The sequence below is a fragment of the Schistocerca nitens genome, chromosome 9, assembly GCF_023898315.1.
Source record: "Schistocerca nitens isolate TAMUIC-IGC-003100 chromosome 9, iqSchNite1.1, whole genome shotgun sequence".
NCBI classification, from domain to species: domain Eukaryota; kingdom Metazoa; phylum Arthropoda; class Insecta; order Orthoptera; family Acrididae; genus Schistocerca; species Schistocerca nitens.
The window spans coordinates 209,025,175-209,037,799 of record NC_064622.1 but is presented as its reverse complement, the minus strand read 5'-3'; the positions used below and the strand labels follow the sequence as shown (position 1 = coordinate 209,037,799).

The 12,625-nt window shown below is 42.7% G+C and overlaps 1 protein-coding gene across 1 annotated transcript in view; it reads right to left on the bottom strand.

Moving 5' to 3' along the window:
• Nucleotides 1-7,132, bottom strand: part of LOC126204104 (odorant receptor Or2-like) — a 71,563-nt gene extending 64,431 nt beyond the window's left edge. Inside the window, exon 1 of the mRNA XM_049938521.1 lies at nucleotides 6,312-7,132. Coding sequence (XP_049794478.1) covers nucleotides 6,312-7,132 — 821 coding nt within the window. The remainder of the gene's footprint in view (nucleotides 1-6,311) is intronic.
• Between the last annotated feature and the right edge of the window lie 5,493 nt (nucleotides 7,133-12,625).

Genomic DNA, 12,625 nt, shown 5'->3' with positions numbered 1-12,625 from the left:
AGGACGTTCTTCGGTGTAGCACATAATGCATGCAACTTGAGAAGCCAACTACCGCTACCCATATCCGTTTTCTTCCAAAATTTGAATGGGTATGATGCTCATTTCATAGTTGGGCACTTGGCTGATTTCATCTTGAAAAATGACTAAGTCAAAGCCCTGATTGAAACCATTGAAAAACACACATCTCATTCAACTGAATCACCAACAACATTACATTCCGCTTCCTGGATTCACTGTGGTTCACGGGCACACCATTTCAGAAATTTTCGATGGAGAGACGTTACGAAATCACACTGCCCAACATATCGGCATTGACAGGCAATGGCATAATAGATGCAGAATATAGGCACGCAGTGAATGTTTGAGAATAATTCACTATCACTAATTTAGGGTAGTAAGCAAGACTTACATGGACATGCTATTATTTTCAAATATTTTGGAGAAATTCCAGGATGGATGCATGACCACATACATGTTGGACCCATCCTCATATTACACTGCGCCAGAGCTTTCGTGGGACACCATGGCGAAAAAGACACATGTCAATATCGACCTGTTGACCAATGTCAACATGCTGCTCTTTTTCGAACGCGGAACTTGATGACAACTTCGGCAATGTTTACATGCACACGCAAACATGAGAACGCGCGAACGACTAAGGAACTCAACACATCGAACAATTCGAATTACATCCTGCACACGGATGGAAACAACTTATGCATCATGCAACAGTCATTCGCAGTTAGCCGGGCGGGGAAGCCGCCAGGTCTTGGGCGCCTTGTCACAGTTCGCCGGGCTCTCCATGTCGGAGGTTCGAGTCCTCCCTCGAGCATGGATGTGAGTGTTGTACTTAGCGTAAGTTAGTTTAAATTATATTAAGAAGTGTGTAAGCTGAGGGACCGATGACCTCAGCAGTTTGGTCCCATAGTACTTACCACAATTTTTCAATTTTCATTGCCTGTTGAAAGGTTTCGATGGTTGTCTGATGAATAATTCGTCGAATTAGGTGAAATCAAGAATGTGGCAGTGGACTGTGGTGTAGGATACGTCGTTGAGGCGGAACCATCATACCACAAAAGCTCATATGATGCACACCGGGGTTTGTCGCTGGGTCCGGAGCGACTAGTTCTGTACCCGAGATGATTAAAACGCAGGGGGATAAACAGAGAAACGTCCAGCAGTGCATCAATTTGGGTGTGAATCTAATTACAGTCACCCACGCTATATCCGTCAAACAGACACACTGGTTGAAGGACTATAATGATGTTAACACGGACACGATGGCTCACAAGATGTGTAACTTTAAAAGGACGTTTCTTATCTCAAGAACACAGCAATTTTTTGGCAGACAATGGCTAATCTAATTAACCACTGTGAAAATCAAATATTTTATTGCTGGAAGAGGAATAATGGCGCAAGGGATTATATCACCAGTCCAAATTTTGGAGATGACTGAGATAATGACATGATTTACAAAATCTGTTCATGTTGCTATATGTGTATTTGACCTACCGACACTCCCAATGTGCCGCTTTTAGTACTAAATGTGAAAACTCATTTTGTCGACCCGTAGTCATCTTACATAGGTACAGGGACGCTCATTTATTGGCTGAATGGTTGTAATCCATTAGAAGTAATAAGGTGCCACGATAACAGATTTGATATGTCTGGGTATATGGCCGGTAATCGTTATGGCAGAATATTACTATATATTATAATATAATCTTACTGTTTGCAAGCATTATGCCATTAGAATTACCAGCCTAATGAAAGATGTGACAGGCACACGTATTGTGGAATTTGTGGGCTTTGAGTCTGAAATCAGTGTGTACCATATAGATAGATCCCTCCCTAAGGCAGGCAATGGGTCTGCATCGTGAGGCCTCAATGGCTCTAAGAACTGATGAATAAAAGTGCCTGCTCTGTGTAATTGGGTGTACTCCACCTCAGTCTTCACAATGGTGAACCAAACTGGTATTTGATCACAGGACCATATGGTCACACACTGTACCGCAAATGAAGATCGTTCTCTCATGCCACGACAACAAACGATTCATTTGTGAGGATGGAATCGGGTACCTCATGTACTCGCACTATTCACGTAGGAGACAGTGAGAGAGTGGATGTACTTATTTGTAAAAATTATATGTATGTGAGTGAAGAGGAAATGGTGTGGACTGTTTGACATATTGTAAATAAATGTGTGACTGAGTTGCCCGCACACTATTTGTATATACATCGAATATGTGTACTATGTGCACATCTGAGTTGATTGCACACTTTATGGGTGTGCATATACAACGCGCGCCGGCACACGCGCGCGCTCGCTCGCGTCCGTCCGTGTGTGTGTGTGTGTGTGTGTGTGTGTGTGTGTGTGTGTGTGTTTGTGCGTTTAGTATGGTTTCTTCATCTTCTGTTAGTCATCTCTGCCAGTATTACTATTACATCTCATTCTCCGTGGGAAAAAACCTTTATTATCAAATGGTATCAAAGAAGGATGTTGTAACATGACAACAGTTCCTTAAAGAATGATAACTGTGTTAAAAAAGTGTCTCCTGAAAAACAAGGACGCAAAAAGCGAATCTGCGTATATACGTAAGCTTCTAGTCATTATTATTCAAGTGTCTCAGGACATATTGCTACGAAATTCTTATAGTAAAAGATATTCAAAAACTTCATATATATACACTGTACCTCTTACATTGTATCCAAGACTATTTTGTACGAAAATATTGCTACCGAAGAAAATATTGTGAAAAGACAGAGACAAAATTTCACCCTTTTTCCTTGTTATAACTTACAAACCATACCTTCAAACCTAAAAATCAATCACATTGGCACGTAAATGTAAAAAGCTGTTCTACTGAATAAAAAGTATATAAATTTAAGCCACATATCATGTGTTTGTGCAGGGTAGAAGTGCTGATAAGATGAGGTACAGAATACAAGTGACGAAACACTCAATTAACCCAAAGAGAGTAGGGAGAGGATGAGAAAGGAGGAGGGAAGCAGGAGAACTGTGGAACCTTTAACCTGGATTGGAGGATAAATTTGGCAGCCCTATGGACTATGCTCATTCCCACAGCCAATAGAAACTGTCATTCGTGGATTTTCTGTCACTTTCCAGCCACCCAATGGCCTTAATAGGAGAAAGGGGAGGAGGAGAGATGACATTGACCCTTGACCATTGAAGAGATCAGGCAATAATTCAGACTCCACTGCAACTGATACTGTTCCACTATTAACAACTAAAAATAATTCTGTGAACACATTATCATAGCCAAAATAGGTGCAAAGTCAAAACCTGGAACAGTAGCACAAGTTTATATACGCACTAGCTCTGTAAATGATGACAAGTTCGAAAAAATGTACGAGATTTCTCAGATCGCTAAGCGAGAAAAAGTGTACCAGTTGTGGGGGACTGAATTTCGATAGTAGGAAAGGAAGGAAAACTATAAGGAGAACATAGATTGGGAGAAATAAATGAAAGGGGAAGCCGGCTAGTAGTTTTCATACAGCATGGCGAAGAAAGAAAGTTGTAGAGGTGGAAGAGACCTGGAGACAACGGAAGGCTTTGGGCAGATTACGCACCGCAAAGTAGTGCGACGCTGATATTAAACTGCAAAGTATTTCGACGGGTAGCTGTGGACTGCAATTTATTGGTTACGGACTGCAGGTTAAAACCGAAGAAAACATACAGGGGAAGGAAGTTAAAGGTAAATTACAAGAGAGCGTTAGAAAACGATTGACTGAAACAGGGGAAAGGAGTACTACAACAGCTGAATTGGTAGCTTCGAGAAATGAAACAATGAAAGTATCACAGTATCGAATGGGCAAAAAGACAAGACTCAGTAGAAATAGTGACTTTAAATAGCGAAAGAAGACGTGCATGCTGACGACGTTATTACGAAATGCGACCAAACAGGACCAACGTGCTGTTATTCTTTTCTGGACTGCGGAAGGACAAATATCGGTAGACGGCTATCGGAGAACGAGAATGTGTATGGAGCAGCTTGACCGACGAAGACCACTTCTGAGGAAAGATGCGCCAACCGATGCTGCTGCTTTATGATGACGCACATCTCGATATCGCAAATGTCGTACTGCGTAAATTGCTACAATTCAAGTTGGAGACACTCGAACATCCATTCTGTAATCCTGATCCCTCCCTATACGATTATCACATTTTTAGTCCCTTGAAAAAGACCTTGAAGGGTCTAAGATTCCTGTCGGACGAGGATACACAGCACGCAGCTACGGACTATTTCATGCAGCAGTAAACGATGTTTTACCAGGCGGTTATCTCCATCCGGTTGTGTTGGTGGGATCCCTGCCTCAATGCTCGCGGTGATTCTGCCTGGTTGGAAAATCGATTCTCGACTGAACGGCCTTCGAACGGAAACTTTTTGAACGCCCCATATAGTGGGTACTTTCTGCACGGAAAATTTATTAAAAGATTATGGTGCTTAACTGGAATTTCGCAGGAAACGAAGGAATGTATCCACGTCTGGCAATGCTAATTTAGATTTCCCTAATCAAATTAAGGCTAATATCAGAGTTGTGTCTTTGAAAATGTTGCAGTGAATTTGCTTCCCCTTGGTTCCGTAATTCACACTTTTATACCCATCTCTGATGACATTGTGCTCAACAGTAAGTTGCATTATGCCTTACTTCCGTAAAGACTACCACACTATTACGTTGATTGTTAACGAGATACCGTGCAAGAGTTTCGTAAGCGCGTTATTTGTAGATATACATCTGTTTCCCAGTATCCAAATACCTTGTCATCATTTGCCTCACCTGCAGCTGAGTCATAAACCCAAGTGCATTTATCGGAGGTTGAAGTGCATTTCTCTACAGTCACCGTCATTGTGTGTTACCTTCCGCTCGTGACAAGAGCTCACTGGATTTCACGATAACGCTCTTCCGATAATACTTCATCAGGTTTGGTCGTTAGAAGTCGGCAGATACCAAATTTTGTTGTAATACAATCACTTTGGGTTTAGAAATTGTAAAGGAACCGAAGACGCAGTTTTCATGTTGCGGTTGATAATGGAAGCAAGACTAAAAATAAAAGTTGAGACACGTTCATAGGACTTGTAGACCTGGCAAAAGCATTCGTTAGTGTCGAATGGTGTAAGTTGTTGGAAATTCTGAGAAAAATAGAGGTAATCTTTAGGGAAATACAGGCAACACACAATATCTACAAGAGCCAAGAGAGAACAATACCAGTGGAATACCGAGAACAAAGTGCTCATATAAAAAGTGTGTAAGACAGGGATGTAATCTTTCACTCCTGTTGTTCAATCTATACATCGAAGAAGAAATAACGGAAATAAAGAAAGGTTCAAGAGTGGAAATAAAATGCAAGGTGAAAGAATATCAATGATAAAATTTGCTGGTGACGTTGTTATCCTCAGCGAAAGTGATGAAGAATTACTGGATTTGCTGCATGGAATGAACAGTTCAATGAATGCAGAATACACATTGAGAGTAAACTGAAGAAAGAAAAAGGTAAGAGGTAAGAGAAATGACAACAGCGATAAGCTTAACATCTTAACATCAGGATTGGTTATCATGAAGTAAATGAATTTAAGGAATTCTGCTACCCGGGCTGCAAATAGTCCATGACGAACTGAGCAATGAGGACATCAAACCCATACTAGTACTGGCAAAAAGGGCATTCCTGGGCCGGAGAAGTCTTCTAGTATGAAATGTGAACCATAATTTGGCGAAAAAATTTCTGATAATGTACATTTGGGTCACAGCGTCGTATGGTAGTGAATCATTGTCAGTGGGAAAACCGGAAAAGATGAGAATCGAAGCATTTGATGTGGTGCTACAGAAGAACGTTGAAAATTAGGAGGACTGATAAGGTAAGGAATGAGGAGGTTCTGCACAAAATCCCAGAGGAAAGGAATATTTGGAAAACACTGGCAAGCAAAAGGGACAGGTGGTAGGACATCTTTTAACATATCACGGAATAATCTGCATGTTACTAGACTGAACTATAGTGGGTGAAAACTGTAGAGGAAAACAGAGATAGGAATACATACAGGTACGGCAAATAATTGAAGACGTAGGTAGGAAGTGCTGCTTTGAGATGAAGAGGTTGGCACATCAGAGCAGTGCATGGAGGGCTGCATCAAACCAGGCTGAAGATTGATGAGTCAAAAATCTTAAGACAATAAAAATAAAAATAGACTATACTGTTTCTCAAGGAATCAAGCATTGTCGTGTATGGTTTAGACCAACATCATTGTGCTTATCGAGTTTTGTGTGAAAGATATTACTCAAATTATTTAACGTACCTCAGTATTTTCTGGTGACTCTCAATGCACTGACACAATTTTCCATACATTTTATCACTGCAACTATTGTCCGTCTGATCTGCCACGCAACTGATTCCTTTCTCTAGCTTTACTTCAATATCCTCACGTTTGAGACTGGCTATGCGGATTGTGAGAATCTGCAGCTGCGCAGCTGTGAGGATCATGATGCTAACGAACAGTAAGTCCACACTGTTGCTGATCTGGGTGGTCCACGCCCCTATCACGCACTGTACGACGTACGATAGCTCGTAGAAGTTTGTGTTGTTGTCCCAGCCGTGCTGAGCGAATGGCAGGCGCCGTTCGTCTGGACGCGCAATTAAAGGCATCGGGAACCACACAGGATACTGCGACAACATTAAGAGCAGCAGTCCTATGGTGAGACGGGAGGTACGCCTTTGCGAGCCCTGCCTAATGTCAGCCAAGGCAGGGTCTGCCGAACAGAATTCACTTTGCAGAGACACCAGCATCTCCACGCTTCGAGCCAGCGCGTAGTACTGTCTCCGATTGCACATGAAGAAGGCCATCTTGACAGTGCCGCAGCCGATGCTGAAGGTGCTGATAAATACCATCGTCGACTCATCCATGTCTCCCCAACAGAAGTAGAGGGCCAGTGTACTCTCTATAGCGTTCCAGACGCCAAGCACGAGCCCCAAAGCTCCGTACACCTCAAATATCCAGGAACCAGGTAGTGGCCACACACCACACAACCAAAGATGGCGGATGTTGAGCTTGAGGACTGACTGCCCGCTATCCGCCCAGGACAGAGGCAGTTCCATGCTCTCTGGCATTTCTCTCGCCATCTAGTTTGTCTAGTCCTGCTGATTACTATTGTTTCGATCCTAGGACGATTAAATTAGGCGAACGTCTGAGAGCTACTCGGGGCCGCTCATCCTTTTTACAGCCACTGACACTGCATTGACATTGTATATACATAAATGCCATCGCATCAAGTAAACGGCTTGTTAATGAGTTTCAAGTCATAGAATAGTGCTGAACATGGTAGTTCATTATGTAGCGTTTGGTACATTTAGTCAAGACTGACTTACATAATGTAATCAATGTAGCACGACATTGGATGGAAAATGAAAGTGGTCTCATCGTCTGACTCTACATAACAGAAACTGATCGATCATCACAATTAAAAGTAACGAGTCTCTCTCCCTCTCCCTCTTTCTGTGTCGCCGGACATACTGTCCGAGTACGAAAGGAACATAGAAGCACTTATATGAAATATGTACCTGAAATTCACTTTTCAAATATTCGTTTTATACATTTTTGAAACATTAGTAGCGCCGAATAGAGACGTCGGTATCAAATTGTAATTCACTGAAGTATCTACGATTCAACAGGAATTTGTATCTGACTTAGACACTGCCGGCCGGAGTGGCCGCGCGGATCTCGGCGCTACAGTCTGGAGCCGCGCTACTGCTACAGTCGCAGGTTCGAATCCTGCCTCGGGCGTGGATGTGTGTGATGTCCTTAGGTTAGTTAGGTTTAAGTAGTTCTAAGTTCCAGGGGACTGATGACCTCAGAAGTTAAGTCCCATAGTGCTCAGAGCCATTTCAACCATTTGAACTTAGACACTGGGTGTATTTCGCATTTGTAACGCCTGAATGGAAAAAACTCGACCCACATTACTCCACACAATTAGGCGATTCTAGATAAGGCAAAAGCTAGTCTTCTGTTATCTGGTTTTGTGCTAGGAAAGTGGAACTTAACAGGAAAAGAAGTTGCTTACAGTATGGATGGTACCGGTACTTAAAAAGCTATGCACTCCAAGCAGAGGAAGAGGATCTGAAGAAATAGTAAACTATTTAAAATATGGCATGATACCAGACATTTGGTACAAAGGGTAAGCAAAGATAGAAAACAACATCGTTTTACAGACAAAACATACGTTTTGCCGCCGTTTGATTGGAATGCAGAGGAGCAAAACACAGGTACAAGCAAACCGAGTAGAAATGGCATAACACGCTTTGTCGATAGTTTATGTCACTAGTATATTCGTACTCCACCCTGGGAGTATTTGCGGAGCAGACGAAATATCAGCTATTCTGCATACACATTTGAAAATAGGCCCTTATGGCCATATAGTGTCGTTTGGGTAGCAGTCTGAAGAGAAAGAGGATGGATGGTATCACTAACTACGTGGTAAAAATAGGCACTGAGAATAGAGACACATATTTTGTCGATTTGTATCAACGTCTATACCAGGAGATCTTCCATTGCTATGATGCGAAATAATGCACTGATGAATACAGCACGCATTGAGCCACCACTTGCACTGATGTTGGTAGGTGAGTTTTGTGACCTGTATCTAAATACACTATGTGATCAAAAGTATTCTGTCACCTACTGGCAGGTACTCCATATCAGCGACCTCAGTAGTCACTGGATATCGTGATAGAGCTGACTTCGAACGTGGTCAGGTGATTGGGTGTTACTTGTGACATACGTCTGTACGCGAGATTTCCACGCTCCGAAACATCCCTAGGACCACTTTTTCCGATATGATAGTGAAGTGAAACGTGAAGGGCACGTGCAGCACAAAAGCGTACAGGCCGACTTCGTCTATTGTCTGACAGAGAGCGCCGACAGTTGAAGATGGTCGAAATGTGCAATAGGCAGACCAGGTATTCCCAACTGCATCAGGACCCACTGCAAGTACTATAACAGTTAGGCAGGAGTTGAGAAAACTTGGATTTCATGATCGAGCGGCTGTACATAAGCCACACATCACGCCGGTAAATGCCAAACGACGCCTCACTTAGTGTAAGGAGCTTAAACATTGGACGATTGAACAGTGGAAAAACGTTTTGTGGAGTGACGAATCACGGTACGTAATGTAAAGATCAGTTGGTAAAGTGTGGGTATGGCGAATGCCAGGTGAACGGCATCTGCCAGCGTGTGTATTGCCAACAGAAAAATTCGGAGGCGGTGGCGTTTTTCACGGAAGGGGCTTGCATCCCTTTTTGTTTTGCGTGGAACTTTCACAGCACAGGCCTCAAGCAACTTCTTGCTTCCCACCGTTGAAGAGCAATTCGGGGATGCATCTTTCAACTCGATCGAGCGCCTGTTTATAATACATGGCCTGTGGTGGAGTGCTTACACGACAATAACATCTCTGTAATGGACTGGTCTGCACACAGTCCTGACCTAAATTCTATAGAATATCTTTGGGATGTTTTCGAGCGCCGACTTCGTGATAGACCTCACCGACCGGCATGGCCTGTCATTCCCCAAGAAACCTTCCAGCGAACGTGTGCCTGTGAGAGTGGAAGCTGTCATCAAGGCTAAGGGTTGGCCAACACCATATTGAATTCCAGCATTACCGATGGAGGGCGCCACGAACTTGTAAGTCATTTTCAGTAAGGCGTCCGGGTACTTTTTATCACTTTTTTTTTTTGGTCATCAGTCTACTGACTGGTTTGATGCGGCCCGCCACAAATTCCTTTTCTGTGCTAACCTCTTCATCTCAGAGTAGCACTTGCAACCTACGTCCTCAATTATTTGCTTGACGTATTCCAAACTGTCTTCCTCTACAGTTTTTGCCCTCTACAGCTCCCTCTAGTACCATGGAAGTCACACTCTCATGTCTTAGCAGATGTCCTATCATCCTGTCCCTTTTCCTTATCAGTGTTTTCCACATATTCCTTTCCTCTCCGACTCTGCGTAGAACCTCCACATTCCTTACCTTATCAGTTTAAATGGTTCAAATGGCTCTGAGCACTATGGGACTCAACTGCTGTGGTCATAAGTCCCCTAGAACTTAGAACTACTTAAACCTAACTAACCTAAGGACAGCACACAACACCCAGCCATCACGAGGCAGAGAAAATCCCTGACCCCGCCGGGAATCGAACCCGGGAACCCGGGCGTGGGAAGCGAGAACGCTACCGCACGACCACGAGATGCGGGCTCCTTATCAGTCCACCTAATATTCAACATTCGTCTATAGCACCACATATCAAATACTTCGATTCTCTTCCGTTCCGGTTTTCCTACAGTCCATGTTTCACTACCGTACAATGCTGTACTCCAGACGTACATCCTCAGAAATTTCTTCCTCAAATTAAGGCCGGTATATGATATTAGTAGACTTCTCTTGGCCAGAAATGCATTTTTCGCCATAGCGAGTCTGCTTTTGATGTCCTCCTTGCTCCGTCCGTCATTGGTTATTTTACTGCCTAGGTAGCAGAATTCCTTAACTTTATTGACTTCGTGACCATCAATCCTGATGTTAAGTTTCTCGCTGTTCTCATTTCTACTACTTCTCATTAACTTCGTCTTTCTCCGATTTACTCTCAAACCATACTGTGTACTCATTAGACTGTTCATTCCGTTCAGCAGATCATTTAATTCTTCTTCACTTTCACTCAGGATATCAATATCATCAGCGAATCGTATCATTGATATCCTTTCACCTTGTATTTTAATTCCACTCCTGAACCTTTCTTTTATTTCCATCATTGCTTCCTCGATGTACAGATTGAAGAGTAGGGGCGAAAGGCTACAGCCTTGCCTTACACCCTTCTTAATACGAGCACTTCGTTCTTGATCGTCCACTCTTATTATTCCCTCTTGGTCGTTGTACATATTGTATATGACCCGTCTCTCCCTATAGCTTACCCCTACTTTTTTCAGAATCTCGAACAGCTTGCACCATTTTATATTGTCGAACGCTTTTTCCAGGTCGACAAATCCTATGAAAGTGTCTTGATTTTTCTTTAGCCTTGCTTCCATTATTAGCCGTAACGTCAGAATTGCCTCTCTCGTCCCTGTACTTTTCCTAAAGCCAAACTTATCGTCACCTAGCGCACTCTCAATTTTCTTTTCCGTTCTTCTGTATATTATTCTTGTAAGCAGCTTCGATGCATGAGCTGTTAAGCTGATTTTGCGATAATTCTCGCACTTGTCAGCTCTTGCCGTCTTCGGAATTGTCTGAATGATGCTTTTCCGAAAGTCAGATGGTATATCGCCAGACTCATATATTCTACACACCAACGTGAAGAGTCGTTTTCTTGCCACTTCCCCCAATTATTTTAGAAATTCTGATGGAATGTTATCTATCCCTTCGGCCTTATTTGACCGTAAGTCCTCCAAAGCTCTTTTAAATTCCGATTCTAATACTGGGTCCCCTATCTCTTCTAAATCGACTCCTGTTTCTTCTTCTATCACATCAGAGAAATCTTCACCCTCATAGAGGCTTTCAATGTAATCTTTCCACCTATCTTCTCTCTCCTCTGCATTTAACAGTGGAATTCCCGTTGCACTCTTAATGTTACCACCGTTGCTTTTAATGTCACCAAAGGTTGTTTTGACTTTCCTGTATGCTGAGTCTGTCCTTCCGACAATCATATTTTTTTCGATGTCTTCACATTTTTCCTGCAGCCATTTCGTCTTAGCTTCCCTGCACTTCCTATTTATTTCATTCCTCAGCGACTTGTATTTCTGTATTCCTGATTTTCCCGGAACATGTTTGTACTTCCTCCTTTCATCAATCAACTGAAGTATTTCTTCTGTTACCCATGGTTTCTTCGCAGCTACCTTCTTTGTACCTATGTTTTCCTTCCCAACTTCTGTGATGGCCCTTTTTAGAGATGTCCATTCCTCTTCAAGTGAACTGCCTACTGCGCTATTCCTTATTGCTGTATCTATAGCGTTAGAGAACTTCAAACGTATCTCGTCATTCCTTAGTACTTCCGTATCCCACTTCTTTGCGTATTGATTCTTCCTAACTAATGTCCTGAACTTCAGCCTACCCTTCATCACTACTATATTGTGATCTGAGTCTATATCTGCTCCTGGGTACGCCTTACAATCCAGTATCTGATATCGGAATCTCTGTCTGACCATGATGTAATCTAATTGAAATCTTCCCGTATCTCCCGGCCTTTTCCAAGTATACCTCCTCCTCTTGTGATTCTTGAACAGGGTATTCGCTATTACTAGCTGAAGCTTGTTACAGAACTTAATTAGTCTTTCTCCTCTTTGATTCCTCGTCCCAAGCCCATATTCTCCTGTAACCTTTTCTTCTACTCCTTCCCCTACAACTGCATTCCCGTCGCCCATGACTATTACATTTTCGTCCCCCTTTACATACTGCATTACCCTTTCAATATCCTCATACACTTTCTCTATCTGTTCGTCTTCAGCTTGCGACGTCGGCATGTATACCTGAACTATCGTTGTCGGTGTTGGTCTGCTGTCGATTCTGATTAGAACAACCCGGTCACTGAACTGTTCACAGTAATACACCCTCTGCCCTACCTTCCTATTCATAACGAATCCTA